Genomic DNA, 15,761 nt, shown 5'->3' on the forward strand with positions numbered 1-15,761 from the left:
CAAACGTGCGCTCCCGCCACGCAAAAGGGCCAAAATGCACCGGCTCTATAAATTCATGTTTATCCAATGTTACGTGGTCCGAATCATAGCTTATAGCGACACGATAAAACTTAAGCACAAGCATGCTAAATAAACATGCAATGCCATGTAAAGGACCACTATTCTAATACTGTTTGGGCCAAGAATTCCACATGCCAGCCCATTTTTACAAAGAAGCCTAATAATAGAAAAACAGAAGACTAGGCCCTGACTCCAAAAGCAGCCCTGTCAAACATTAAGAGGCCCATGTCTTTTTGCAAAATGGAAGAGGTTAGAAGAGCACAAAGAACAAATAAATTCATTACCAAGCAGGTCGATAAAATTCTAAAAAAGAATTAGATCGGGCCTAGCTTCTAAATCTCTCACCATTGATCTCAAAACCCAGAATGCAAAATTAGTAGATTATTAAAGTCTATTCACAAAGAAACCCACGTGACTACCTGGCTTTGAAAAGTCAACAATTTCAACTATCACAAGGGACTTGATAGGAAATTAATGAAGGCATATTCTACAGGAAGACTTCTCCAGTCTTTACAGTCAAGGAAGAAGATCAAAATCCCTTTCTATATATAGAAAAAAATTCTGCATCAGTGCATACATCATTTTTAAGGGATAAGCAGACTACATTTTCTAAAGAGATAAGTAGGGAGTAAGGACTTGTTCATCAGGAAAAGCAAATTAACCATCATGGCAGATTGAATTCTTACAAGAAGCAATTAAAGGTTAAAAAAGGGATTAGGTTGTTTTTCAGGAAAAGCAAGGAAGTGACTACCATAAAGAACAAACTGTTGATGGCTTTTTGCCAAAATAGATAAAATTCTCTTTTTCCTAGGCATTTAAAATAAAAAGATCTTGCTTTTAAAATCTGCCGCCCATTATTAAAATATTAGAAATCACACTCCAGCATTTTCTATAAAAATGGAAGGAGGTGAACAGATCAAAGGACAACCAAAAAACCAATCAAAAATAAAAACTCAAAATGATCACTTGATCTCAAAAGCCTTTGAAACACTGAAGCAACCAAAGCTCTTTGAGCCACAAGGAACAAGTCAGCTATAAATTCAGAATCTCTAACTTCAGTTCAATTCAAAGAAATAGTTATACAAAGCGAGATTTCTCTCGTTACAAATTTGGTTCAGCATAAGCCAAATCAAGCAAAGTTCGAGTTTTTACAAATATGAAAACCTCAACAAATTTATGGAAAGCCTTGATCAAGCAAAACATGTACTACAATGCAGCCTCAGTAATCATCAAATCCAGTCACTTTTGCCCTTTCCAGGCTCAAGACGTGCCAATTCTACCCGTGCTCAAAAAGCCTTCCAGGGCTTGAAATAGATTAAAGCTCTGCCAAACTCGAACGTTGGTATTGATTTTCAATTGAAACTTGATAGTTGAAGGTGTTGATAGTCCAATCCAGTACAGACATGCCCAGTCTAGCGGATCAAGCATCTATCAAGACAGAAATTGAAGTCCAACGCTCTTTTTGTTCTTTTTTAGAGTTTGTCTTTCCTTTTGAGTTTTGTAAAAGGCAGTTGTGCCTAAAAACAGTTCACTTTCTTATCATTCATTCTGGCGAACTACCACTCTTGTATCTTGTGAAAAATTATGAAGTTCTCACCAGTCTGAGGCAAGAAAAGAACTTACTTGGGAGATATTCTTCACCCAAATTCACAATCGCTTGTTTAGAAATCAGTAACTTGGGGTGCAAGTTATCCATTTTTAAAGAAGTCTACTAGGGTTTTTATTGCTAGCAGTGGCACGCTCATACACAAAAGAAAGTTGACTTGTTGACCACAAATGGTTTTGAAGACAATAGAGAATTTTACCCTACCATCACAGGAACAAATCTAAGACGGGTGAACAATTTGGCACGCCCAGTAAGACTTCTCAGTACACATATTCCTAGAAAAATCTTCTAGTATATGCATATATTGGAAGCTCTAGCCAAAATCCACGATGTGGCATGGAAAGAGATCAAGCAGCTCTTTGAGAAGGACTTGAGTAAGAAGAAAGTGATGCTAGGCAATCAGCCCATGGCAGTACCAAAAGTAGACGTTCCAAGTCTGGTTCTAGAAGGTTAAACCAAATATAGGAGGCTGTATTCTGACAAGAGGCCACAGCACAAAAGAGCAGGATACTCTAAACAACATGATAGCCATGATGCAATGGCAAGTTAACATGTAGTTCGGGAAGAACCGGGAGGCTGTTATTGTCAGAATTCCAAACCCATATATGGTGGTCTAGCAACTAGATCTCCCTTTTGGACCTCCACAGGACTGGCATGGCCATACCAAGAGAATCCTCTTGTTGCACAAATAGTTGGAATGCCAAGGCAGGGAGACATCCAAGCTGGACAGATGGGTGGAGCTCTTCCCGTCCAAGAACATGAAGCACCAGTCCTTCTAGAAAGCCCTATACCAATTCAGGCCCCCAAGAACCAGCTAGAACCTCCACCTATTCCACAACTGATGGTCCCACTTGATCAGCCCTTGGCACTTCTACGAGCAACAGTGTGTTACCCTCTGAGACCTAGAAGGATAGACCCAATCCATTCCCTCCACTAGCTAGAGCGAGAAGAGGTAGAGGGGGAATTAACCTTTTTGCCAATAATGACAAGAACAAACTGGGGGCAAACTAGAGAAATCATCCAGATTTTGAAGAAGATGAAGAACATAGGGAGGAAGCTTTGCCCAGACCATACATAATGGAACAGAGGATTGAACACAACCAGCTAGAACATAGGCGAAATCCGCATCCTGTCAATGCCTTGAATGACATGGGAGCACTACAGAGGATGATAAGAGAGATGATGGAACTTGAGGCTAGAAGATGAGAAAGGCCCATTGACAGAAAGCCATATCCAACCTATATTGATCGAATACCTCTGTCATTGGGCTTTAAGGTACCCAACTTCACCTTGTTTAACGGAGTAGACACCCATGCTTCATCAGTTGAGCATAAGGCAAATTCTTTGTACAGTGCATAGCCATAGAAAATAATCATCTGTTAAAACTAAGGCTTTTTGGAAACTCTTTCTCCGGACCAGCCTTTTCTTGGTATACTAGCTTACCAGCTAATTCTATTAAAACTTGGGAACATATGGAAAATGTCTTCCATGACTATCACTTCAAGATTCAGCCAGAAGTCACCATTAGTGATCTTGCTACGCTCAAACAGAGTGAAGATGAGCATGCCCAAGACTTCATAACCAAGTTCAGAAAGCTTAAAATGAAATGCCAAATCCCTATGGAAGAAAGACACTTTTCAAATGGCTCAAACTGCCCTTAAAATCTCTTTGAGGAAGAGATTTGATGGGATGCTATTTGGAGACTTGGTAGAACTGGTAGACAAAGCATTTAAATACGAGGAGTTGCTCAAGGAAGAACAACAGAAGAGGAACTCCTTCAAAGACGCATATTACAAAACCCCATGTTCTTCAGTGCATCTGGTTGAGGTAGAATCAAAAGAAGGCACTGAAAGCTCGGAAGAAAGGGAAGTTTCAGTGGCAGAAATGGCAAAGTTGAAACATCCCATCAATTGCAAAGCTCTAACAAAGCCACCAAAGGACTAGAAGCCGCCACCATTTACAAGAGGGTTTGTTCCAAACAAACCAGCACAGAACAAAGTTTATTCCTTCGATTTAACCAAGGTTGATGCTCTGTTTGATGAGATGCTACTGCAGAAGGCAATAGAGACCCCTTACAGGTTGCCCAAGCCGGAGGCATCTAGATGTAGATTCTCAGGCAAAATAGATAACGCATCAACTAGAAAAGTTGAAGACAGAATCTCTAAGCGAACCTTCTATCCATCCCGCCTTACCCTTAGTCAACCAGTTAGAACCTTCACAATCACAAGGTCAATCCAAACCTATTCTAGTAGAAGGACAAGAAGATTGGATTGAAGAATATGAAGAGGAGCAGTTGGACTATGAACCATCCGCAGACGACCGGACTCCTCGAAACAGGTGAGCAAGAAGACTAGACAGAAGAATATGGAGAAGAACAGATGGAGTACGGTGAAGAACTAGATGAAGAAACTATGGCTTTAGGTGCAGAGTTAGAGAGCTTGTTACAAGGTGATCTAGGCATTAACATGGTGTTTATTCTACTAAAAAAGTTCAAGGCAGCAGAAGGACAAGAAAGCAAACACCTCTCTGCTAAAGCGGCGAGGAACTAGAGGAGGCGCGAGCGGCAACCACCTCGCCAAAGTATGCAGAACTGCCATGAAATTAATATCAGAACAACTCTGCTTCTCCGAACCTACTAAAGAAATGGCCAATCATCTCGGACCTTTGTTCATAACAGCAAACTTTGGGGGTTGTTCCTATTCCCAAAGTAATGGTGGATGAAGATGCAGCCATTAATCTTCTACCTCACAGGCTGCTGATCAAGATGGGTAGAATAAAGAAGGATCTAATTCTGACACGCTTAACGGTCACCAATTTCGCTAGGGGCATCACTAAGACTCATGGAAACTAGATGTGGATGTCATAGTAGGAACCAAGAAGCTGAATATTGCCTTTTTGTGGTAGACACTACTTCTACCACTTACAATGCACTGCTTGGCGAGATTGGATCCACCAGAGTCTGTGTGTTCCTTCCACTCTACACCAACAATTGGCCCTCTAGCATGAAGAGGGTTTTATGGAAATTGTGGAGGCCGACCCACGGCCATTCCTGCCATCTACATTATGTTTTGAGGCCAGGTATTATCATGATGACCTTGGTCCTTTCACTTTCTTTGGAGTTAACTAGAACGGCCGTCCCCATGGTGTCACGGCCCAGAAACTCATTAAAGAAGGTTTGGCTAGTTCTTTAGAGGACTATTATAGACCCTGCGTTCTCAACCTTCAAAGTTCTAATGTTTAGCTCAAACCAACAAGAAAGGGATCAAGCTACAACAATCTGATCCACTACAAATAGATTGTTGGTATATTGGGAAGAAAGAAAGCTTTCTATACATAGTCTAGCTATTAACATGGCAGAATTCATGCATGAGAGTATAGAAGAACAGGAAGGGAATTTGCAAGAAGAGGAATTGGAATTTGCACCAGCAGACTGGATGATTCCTGCGAAGTAAAGGATCCTTTGCAAGAAATAAACACAGGGACGAAAGAAGATCCGGACCTACTTTCATCGACCGATTACTAGAAGAGCAGTGAAGAATGAAATTATTGCACTTCTGCATGATTTGAAAGATGTTTTGCATGGCACTATCATGAAATGCAGGTGGATAAAGGATTGGTGGAGCACAAGTTACCAATAAAGAAAGATACTTACTAGTCAAGCGGGCGGAAGAATGATGTCCATGGAGCAGGCGAAAGTCAAAGAATAAGTGGAAAGGTGGTTAAAGCAGGTTGTCCAATATTGTACCAGTTCTTAAAAGGAAAACATGGGCAATCAGAATATGTGTGGACCACATAAATCTGAATGAAGCATCTCCCAAAGATGAATATCCAATACCCATGGTAGATATTCTGGTAGATGGAGCTGCCCACAATCAGATGCTATCATTCACTGATGGCAATGCAGGATACAATCAAATAATGATGGCAGAAGAAGATATCCACAAGACAGCCTTCATGTGTCCAGGACATATAGGTGCTTTTGAATACACTATAATGCCTTTTGGCTTGAGGAATGTAGGAGCCACTGATCAAAGAGCAATGAATTCTATTTTCCATGATATGATAGGTAATTCTCTGGAAGTTTATATAGATGATGTAGTGATTAAATCCCCAGTAAAAGGAGATCATGTATCAAATCTAAAAAATGCATTCCTAAGAATGAGACAACAGAAGTTTTGAAAATTAATCCCAAGAAATGTGTTTTTGGAGTTCAAGCTATTAATTTCTTAGGTTTCTTGGTCCACCAAAGAGGAATATAGATTGACAAGAATAAAGCAAAATCTATCATGGAAGCTTTGTCACCTAGGAACAAGAAAGAATTGCAAAGTCTCCTAGGAAAGATCAACTTCCTAAGATCCAATTATGCAGGAAAAATCCAGCCTTTCTCCTCCTTGTTGAGATTGAAGCAGGAGCATACATTTAAGTGAGAAGAACAGCACCAGTAGGCTTTTAAGAAAATCAAACACTACCTCTCAAATCCACCAGTTCTATCCCCACTAAAGAGAGGCAGACCACTCAAGTTGTATGTTTCTGCATCAGAAGTATCCATTGGGATCTGTTAGTTCAAGATAACAAGGAAGGGAAGGAACAAGCAGTTTATTACATAAGCAGAACTCTGACGGAAGTAGAAGGAAATATTATGCAATTGAAAGGCTTTGTTCGGCTTTATACTTTACTGTTATAAACCTCAAACATTACATGCTACCTTTCACCACCTACATCATTGCCAAGACAGATCTGATCAAGTACATGCTAACAAGGCCAATCTTGAGAAGGAGAATTGGTAAATGGACTCTGGCCCTGTCAAAATTTGCCTTCTGATATGTTCCTCAAAAGTCCATCAAGGGACAAGCTATTGCAGATTTCTTGGCAAATCATCCAGGAGAAAAAATTGAGAACATGGATTCCATGGACATAGCCAATGCAGATCTACTGACCAGAGCTCACACCTGTCTCAACAATCCAATTTATTCAATCCATCTCACCCCTTGGAAGCTATACTTTGATGGATCTAAGACAGCCTCTAAGGCAGGAATTGTTTAGAAGATCCACTAGGAATCAAACATTGTTATTCATTCCAGCTAGATCCGTGCACCAATAACAAAGGAGAATATGAAGCTTTAATCATAGGACTAGAGATGCTGGTGGAACTAGGAATCCAATCTGTCGAAATTCAGGAGATTCCATGCTTGTACTAAAACAGATTGCTGGGGAATACAAATGTTTGAGCCCCTCTCTAGCTGTCTATCTAGTAGCGGCCAGAAATCTCTTGGTAGAATTCAAGGAGGCCACTTGGGAACATATCCCAAGAGAAGAAAACTTTGCAGCTAATGAGATGGCCTCTATAGCAACAAGAGTACAGATGCCTAAAGATTGCGTACAAAGAATCATCAAGGTAGGAAAGAAAAGCCTACCATCCGTCCTGACCAGAGGAATGGAAATAGTTGTCAATGCTGCAATAATGACTAAAGAAGATTGGAGATTGCCCATAATCAATTATCTGCAGTATCCAACCCTTCCCTCTTAAAAAAGGCTTAGAATCATAGCCTTAAACTACCTCATGTGGAATGGATATTTGGTCCGAAAGAGCAAAGATGAGTTATTGTTGAGGCGCTTAGGGAAAAAAGAGTACATGAAGGTCATAGGAGAAGTCCATGAAGGAATCTGTGGAGCCCATCAAAGTGGAAGGAAGATGTGTTGGTTAGTTAGAAGCTATGGCTACTTCTGGCTAACTATGATGAAAGACTGCATTGAATATTCCAAAGGATGTGAGACTTGCCAAAGGCATAGACCAATCTAGCAAGCTTCCTCAGTTCCCATGAATCCAGTAGTTAAGCCATGACCATTCAGAGGATGGGCAATGGATCTCATAAGCAAAATCTATCCAGCCAGTAGCAAACAACACTGTTTCATCACATAGACTATTTCACTAAATGGGTAGAAGCCAAGCCTGTTAAAACCACTATATCTCAAGAGATCATCACATTCATAGAAGAACAGATTATACAAAGGTTTGGTATTCCAAAGTCAATCACAAATAACAGGGGATCTTCTTTCATATATGGAGAAATGCTAGATATGGCGGAAGCATTCAAGTTCAAACTACTTCAATCCACTCCTTACTATGCTCAAGCTAATGGACATGCAGAATCAAGTAACAAGGTGATCATCAACATTATCAGGAAAATGCTTGAGAAAAATCCAAAGCAATGGCATGAGAAATTATCAGAAACTCTCTGCGTATATAGAACTTTGAAGAGAGATGCAACTGGCATGACCCCATATGCTCTAACCTATGGTCATGATGCAATTCTGCCTATGGAGATAGTAGTCCAATCTCTCAGAATTGCTCAGCAACATAATTTGATTAGAAAAGACTACTCTCAAGCAATGCTGCTAGAACTAGAAGGTTTGGATACCAGTAGAATTGACACCCTCAACAAACTGTTAGCCGGAAAACAGGTTATAGCAAGGGCCTATAACAAAAGAGTTAAAAACAAGAGTTTTGAAGAAATAGAAATAGTTTGGAAAGAAGTTCTGCCATTTGGAACACACATAGCTGGTTATGGAAAGTGGTCACCCACGTGGGAAGGTCCTTTCATAATTACCCAAGTCCTTGGATTGGGGGCATACAGATTACAAGATCGAGATGGAGACATCCATGCAGCACCAATCAATGGCAAATGGTTGAATAAGTTGTATCCAACTATGTGAGATTCACAAGCAGTGCAAACAGATCCTGATATTGAAGGAGAAAAAGAAGGAACTGTTGTTTGAATTTTGTTCAGAGTAGTGCTTTTAGTGTTATTTCTAAGTATGTCTTAGTTTTGGCTTTCTTTTATTTTCATTTAAATTAAAAGAAATTGAAATACAAAGTTCCACCAAAAACAGGAGTTTTATTAAATATAGTCCTTTTCCATGACAAAGTTTTATTACATTTAAAAATTAAAATTAAAGCCCTAGTTTCCTAAGGGTTTCTTGCAGTCCGGTCTTCTTCATAGAAATTTCTTGTTGGAGAAGCATCCATTGATGGAGAGAGGCCTCTGCAATCTCCATGTTCTGCACAAGAAAAATGGCCTTTGTCTTGGTGCCCAGTCCAGCCCCAAGCTTGTTCTGCTTCTCTCTCAGTCTAGCCAACTGCTTTTGAAGTTCTTCAATTTGTTTCTCCAACTTGTCAATAGCAGTCTTGGCCTCCTTATTATCAGCCACGAATATCCAATTCGCCTTTTGTTTTTTATAATCAACCAAATTGGCTTCATGAGTAGCCTTGTAGAACTCGGAGGCCTTGAAGGAAGGCTTGAGGTCTTCATAACGATGGTGGAGATTGAGCACATCCCTTGCCTGGCCTAGGCTGAGCTCAAGGATAGGTGGGAGTCATATTCTCCCTGTGCAGCAGGTCTAAATCCTTTATTAGCTAGTCAACGGCTTCATTATTCCCATCCAATTCCAACTCGTTTGACTACTAGATTTTCACTCTGTCCATTGCCTCGTATACTGCTTTGGATGTAGCTCTGCCAGGAGTAGAACTAGGTTTCTCCAGCTCATCCAGTTGAGCATCCAGATCCATGGCTTCAAACTCTGCCAAATGAGGTCGTGGCCTCTAGCAGCTCTTCATCAGTTTTTATGGTTTCAATGGGAATTGCTACATGCTCTGCCCTTTCAGATTCACTAATCCTCTTTCTCAGATCTCTTTGCCTTGGAGGAGAGGGAGAGCTTTCAACTGTACAAAGGAAGAAAGTCAGAAATAAGGACAGAACTAATCAAAAAGGGAATTGACAAAATTAAAGATACCAAAATTTTACCTGGAGGTTTGGGCTGGGCAACACTGTACTACTCTTTTCTTTTGTTCCTTGTGGCAGGGGTTGCCTCAACAATTGGTTATGCCAGAGTCTCATGATCATCTTCCTCATCACCAAAGGAGAGCTCTAGGTCTCTAGCAGCAATAACAGAAGTAACTACACAGAATAAGGAAGAATTCAAGGCAACCCATCGGAAAAAGAATGGACAGAATTGGAAGACTTACCAAACACTTCTCTAGCCTGAACAACTTGTCCCTCAAGATTCCTTGTCATAGAAGGATCTGATGCAAACAGACATAATGGATTAAAAAAACATCAGTACCAGAACAGAATGTAGTAATCATTGAAAAAATGGAAAAACATGGACAAAATTAAAAGTTTACCTTCAATTACTTGGGCATTGATGTATTTTATCATCTGCACCATAAATTTCTTGGCCTCTGCCCCTGCATAGACAGCCCATGAATCCCAACCATCAAAAAGCACCTTCATGGTAGAACTGGAATCTGGTAGACTAATGAACCTAGCCTTCCACCAAGCATCAAACTCGGCAAAATTAGGCTCCCAGGGTGGATAGAGAGCATCTGCACTAATGTTTATCTTATTTACTGCACACTTGCAATCCTTGTGTAGGTCCAGATCATTTGCATCTCTCTAAGAAGTGCCTCAATTACAACTTCTATAGGACTTCAACGGAATGAGCTGGGGACAACCAAGCTATCTGGTGCAGAAGTTGGGGTGATAGACCACTCCGCCTAGATGATAGTTAGGGGGCTTACCACCTGCGAAAGATAGGTCTCGGAGCAACGTTACACTTAGGAACTTCTTCCTGAAGTCAGTTATGCCTCTTCATCCTCAGGTTCTTTCTTAAACAATTTGTATCTAGGCTAGAACCAAGGATACGTTTTCTAAGTACCACCATCCACTGAATAGCAGAACTCTTAGTATAATGCCTAAAAAACATCATGTACTCTTCAATGAAGCGCTAGGGCACCTGCGGACATCAAGTGAAGCGCCATGGCACTGGTCTTGAGGCAAAATGATGTCAGGGAACCTCGCTTTGGGAAGTAAACACTGCAGCAGATCTGGATCATCGAGGGCGCCAAGAGCGAGAAAGATTGGAGGATTCTCGGAGTAGTAGTGTGCGAGTCTTGTATAAATGAGCAGGCTGTTGGGCCAAGCCCACATCGGTGTGATTGTGCGAGCTTACGCGGATGCATGCCGAGCAAAACTGCTCATGAGCGGTTGGGGAACACAAATCTATTTAGCCAATACAGAAGGAACAACATGTGCTCTTGATCTCTATCTCTCTGTGTGATGAACTTCTTCATATAATTGGAGAACGAGCAGTTCTGGTTGATTGTGGTAGGCAAGATAATGAAAGGCTTTGCCAATTTTTTCTAATTCTTCTTTCTGTGATAGTCCCCAAAAGCATCAACATGCCTTTCATGAGGCCTAAACCCAAAGATCTGAGCCATGTCTAGCAGGGTTGGAGTCATAGGGCCCACACAAAAATCAAACGTCTTGCTGGCAAAATTCCGAAGCAGAGAGCTACAGCCAGCAAGTTTTTGTCTCTATTCACATATTGCTTGGACAAAAGAATGGAGTCGTAGATCCTAGCCCTTTTCCAATGATCTCCATACCTCGGAAGGAGTCTATCAATCCAGTCCGACCACTTCATTGCGATATTCATCACTTCACTAGAGGGATAGGAGCAGCTCAAGTTCTTACTGACCCAGGTGTGAGAAGACAGGGCAAATGAGCTTTGGAGGCAAATAGGAGCCTCATCATCCTCCTTAAAAAGATTGACCATTTCCTTTGGCACCGCGCCGAACCAGTGAGGACCCAGAACAGTGTATTCTCAAAGGGAGAACATTTTCATCAAATTCTTACTGTGTAAAAGGTGGAGCTTGCTGCAAACCTCGATTGCATGCTTTGATCAACACCATCTCCAGTAAGATAAGCAGGAGACCGGGAGGAGGAAGAAACTTTGGCATGTGTTTTTGGGGAAGACATCTTTGAATTCAAGAAAGAAACAGGGGAGAATCGAAGAACGAACCGAAGAACAGAGGATTTTAGGAGGAAACAAAAAGCTAAGACAGCACTAGGTCGCAAGTGAGCAGTGATGGAACTCAGAACTTTTTATAAACTGAAGAAAGAAGATCGTGGGAAGAGTGGGGAGAAAGGAGTTTTCGTTCGAATTTAATTAGCCGTTAGAACCCATTTCCCCACAAAGCCTAAATTGAATAGGCGAACGTGCGCAAGTGCAATGGCAGGAAATGACACACATCATTGATTGGCCAATAATTAAGTCTGAAATCGTTTTAAGAATGATTCAAACTTAAGGGGGCATTGTTTGGGCCAAGAATTCCACATGCTAGTCCATTTTTACAAAGAAGCCCAAGAACAGAAAAGCAGAAGATTGGGCCTTGACTCCAAAAGCAGCCTTGTCAAACATTAAGAGGCCCATGTCTTTTTGCAAAATGGCAAAGGTTAGAAGAGCACAAAGAACAAATAAATTCATCATCAAGCAAGTCGATAAAATTCTAAAAAAGAATTAGATCCGGCTCAGCTTCTAAATCTCTCACCATTGATCTCAAAACCCAGAGTGCAAAGTCAGTAGATTTTTAAAGTCTATTCACAAAGAAACCCACGTGATTACCTGACTTTGAAAAGTCAACAATTTCAACTATCACAAGGGACTTCATGGGAGATTAATGAAGGCAGGTTCTACAGGAATACTTCTCCAATCTTTACAGTATAGGAAGAAAATCAAAATCTCTTTTTGTATACAGAAAAAATTCTGCATCAAAGCAGGCATCATTTCCAAGGGATAAACAGACTACATTTTCTAAAGAGATAAGTAAGGAGCAGGGAGTTGTTCATTAGGAAAAGCAAACTAACCATCACGGCAGATTGAATTCTTACAAGAAGCAGTTAAACGTTAAAAAAGGGATTAGGTTGTTTTTCAGGAAAAATAAGGAAGTGACTACCATAAAGAACTAACTATTGATGGCTTTTTGCCAGAATAGATAAAATTTCCTTTTTTCTTGGCATTTAAAATAAAAAGATCTTGCTTTTAAAATCTTCCGCCCATTATTAAAAGATTAGAAATCTCACTCCAGCATTTTCTATAAAAATGAGAGGAGGTGAACAGATCAAAGGACAATAAAAAAACCAATCAAAAACAAAAACTCAAAATGATCACTTGATCTTAAAACCTCAAGCAGAGTCTGGGTTTTTACAAATATGAAAACCTCAACAAATTTATGGAAAGCCCGATCAAGCGAGCAGGTACTACAATCTTTGTTCGGCTCGGTAATCATCAAATCCAACCATACGCCCTTCCATCTGAAGGGTTCCAGTCTGCAATTCAAAAAGCCTTCCAAGGCTTGAAATAGATTAAAGCTACTGCCAAACTCGAACATTGGTATCGATTTACAGCTAAAACTTGATTGAAGGTGTTGATAGTCAATCTAGCACAAACATGTCCAGTCCAGCCGGATCAAGTATCTATCCTGCAGAAATTGAAGTCAACGCTCTTTTCGTTCTTTTTAGAGTTGGTCTTTCCTTTTGAGTTTTGTAAAAGCGATTACGCTAAAAGCGATTCACTTTCTTATCATTCATTACCAGAACTACAGTCTTATCTTGTGAAAAATTGTGAAGTCATCACCAGTCTGAGGAAAGAAAAGAACTTACTTATGAGATATTCCTCACCCAAATTCACAATCGCTTGTTTAGAAATTAGTAACTTCGGGCGCAAGATATCCATTTTTAAAGAAGTCTACTAAGGTTTTTATTGCTAGCAGTGGCATGCTCATACACAAAAGAAAGTTGACTTATTGACCACAAATGGTTTTCAAGACAATGGGGAACTTTACCCTATCATCACAGGAACAAATATAAGACGGGTGAACAAATACCAAGATGTGCTACAGGCTTGAGTGGGCCCAAGACGCGTAATTACTCGGGGCTTGTTGAGAAGGTTGTGGTATGGACGGGAACAATGACTCACAGGGCTCATTGATGGTTCGAGGAATGAAAGTTTTAGGCCACTTGGGAGCACTAAAACTGAAGCCTATTCCTCGGGCTCAAACACATGGATTAGCATAAGAGAGGGAAAAAAAAGATTCAATGCCCAAAATAAAACAAATGAACTACTTCCAGCAGTTTGACAAAAACCCACTAGACGCTTGAAATAGAGCACCAATAACCCAATACTGTAAACAAAGCCCAGCCCAGCGCCTTGTAAAAATCTAGCATCATATTCCACCCTTGTCAAAACTCCAAAACAGTCAACGAGAAGCCATTACAGGAACCAAAGGAAATTCATATGTGTAAGAGAAGTACCCATTGGAAAAACGACTCCACCCGTTCTCTTTTCCTTTGTGAGCTCTATTTTGAGAACCAAGGAAGAAAGCAAGTGACGCCTCACCACCATGGGGGAGGTCCAGCCACATAAAAACGTTGGACCCGAAAGAGCATGTGACACATGCGCTCTGGTTAAAGAAATTTTACCAAAATGGAGTGAATGGAAAAAAGCGAAGGAAAAGTGGGAATCGAGGATCGATAGAATTAGGGTTCTAAGTGCTTATAAAAGGGACCTTCCTCTACCCATAAAAAAAAAAACGATCCAGAGCATGACCAAGCTTTGTCAAGCAACTGAAAATTTACTTAAGACACCTCATCTTCTACTTATGTTGTTTTCTCTCTTCCTAAGATAGAAATCTTTCCTAATTTTCCTCTTCCCCATTTTGAACCTTTGCTCTCTGTAAGAAATTCATGCTTCTCTCTCTCTCTCTCTCTCTCTCTCTCTCTCTCTCAAATTGCTAAACTTGTGAAAGTTTAGCTCCCATGCCACAAGCTCCTCAAGCCAAGTGACTTATCAATTTGTTATGTTCATTTGGTTATTGGTGAAAAGAACCTAAAAGTGTTTTTCTAAAGTTTTAGCAAACTTCTCAAAAACTCTTTTGGGAGCATGGTTCTTGAACTCAAGCACTGGGGAATTTTGTTTCTCTTCCTATTACAGCAGCCCAGACCCATTCGTCACTGGAACAAAAAAGACGCCTACAGAAAGTACACAAGATTTTTACTTGGAATACCCCCCCAACGATCCTAAAATCTTGAAAAATATCCTAAAATTTGTCATTTGCTCAATTTTTCATCGGTCTTTGATCTTTTTTAAAAAGCTCGGGCTCAGTAAATTGAACACAATATATGAATATGATGTACTCAGTAAAGGCCTAATAATTTAGACAAGGTAGACAAGTAAAGACAAAATAGTTCAATCTCAATCAATCAGTCTATTATGATATACCATGTAAAAATTTCAGAGAGATATATCGTGGGTCACTACTAATGGGTCTAATACCGATAATGTCTCCAACTTGTAGGGGTCTTTTTATTCCAGTAGCCTGACGAATGGGCTTGGGCTCTCGAGGACTAGGCCCCAAGAGCCTTTTCGGGCTTCCTTTCCTTCTGTCAAAACCTTTGGGATACAGCTCTGGAGTAGGCTTGATGAATACGGTGGTTAAAGGACGTACTTCCAATCTTCTTGGCTTCGACTTAGTTCTTTTTCCAGCATGGCAATGACATCTTCCTAGGTGACAAATGTAACATCCCGACCCAAAAATAAAATGAATTGTGAATTTAATTAATTGCATAAAATTTGAATTTTCAATTTTGTCCCCGGGATAGGGGTAATTTAGTCATTTTTAATCCGGAAGGAATTTGGACTAGTGAGTGGTATTTTTTACGTAGATCGTACTGAGATGAGTCCGTAGACCCGTAGTGGGCTCGAATCGGAGTTGCAATGAAAAAGTTACGACCAAAACAAGTTTAGTGGCAAAATCGTAAATAATTCGAAATGGGTTTTTAAAAACAGATTTTTCCTCTCATTTCTTTCTCCCTCGCGACCTCTCCCCCTTCCTTTGTAGAAAACAGCCCCCCTTGTCACTATTAATCCGACCCCTCTTTAGGTCGCCATTGCCTCCACCGACCACTAAATGTGATGGGGTTGGTACCAAATGAACCGGCTCATTGTCCTCTACATATCTTGACCCTTCACCACTTCATCCACCGCCGTATTTCACCGAAAAATTTGAAAAAGTTGTAAGTTTTACCCATGACTTCACGGAGCTCGTTCGGGTAATTTCAGCAACCAAATTCTTCGAACTTGGTATGCTTTCTCATCCTCTCAATGTGCTCTAGCTGCTAGTTGTGTTATTTAGGATCAATTTATGCATTTAAGTTGTCAAATATGCTATGGAAGTTTAGCCAGTTTTCCGCTATGATTC

General features: G+C 40.4%; 1 protein-coding gene across 1 annotated transcript; it reads left to right on the plus strand.

Annotated features, from left to right (window-relative positions):
- Nucleotides 1-7,852: 7,852 nt before the first annotated feature.
- On the plus strand, nt 7,853-8,380 carry LOC103328431 (uncharacterized). Its single transcript, XM_008230820.2, has one exon. The coding sequence runs from the start codon at nt 7,853-7,855 to the stop codon at nt 8,378-8,380; it is 528 nt and encodes a 175-aa protein (XP_008229042.2).
- Nucleotides 8,381-15,761: the final 7,381 nt, after the last annotated feature.

Source organism: Prunus mume, linkage group LG4 (genome assembly GCF_029339155.1).
Source record: "Prunus mume cultivar Tortuosa linkage group LG4, ASM2933915v1, whole genome shotgun sequence".
Lineage (NCBI taxonomy): Eukaryota > Viridiplantae > Streptophyta > Magnoliopsida > Rosales > Rosaceae > Prunus > Prunus mume.

What these genes read in the sequence shown, in the direction of transcription:
- LOC103328431 (XM_008230820.2), top strand. Translation starts at nt 7,853, where the DNA reads ATGCTTGAGAAAAATCCAAAGCAATGGCATGAGAAATTATCAGAAACT.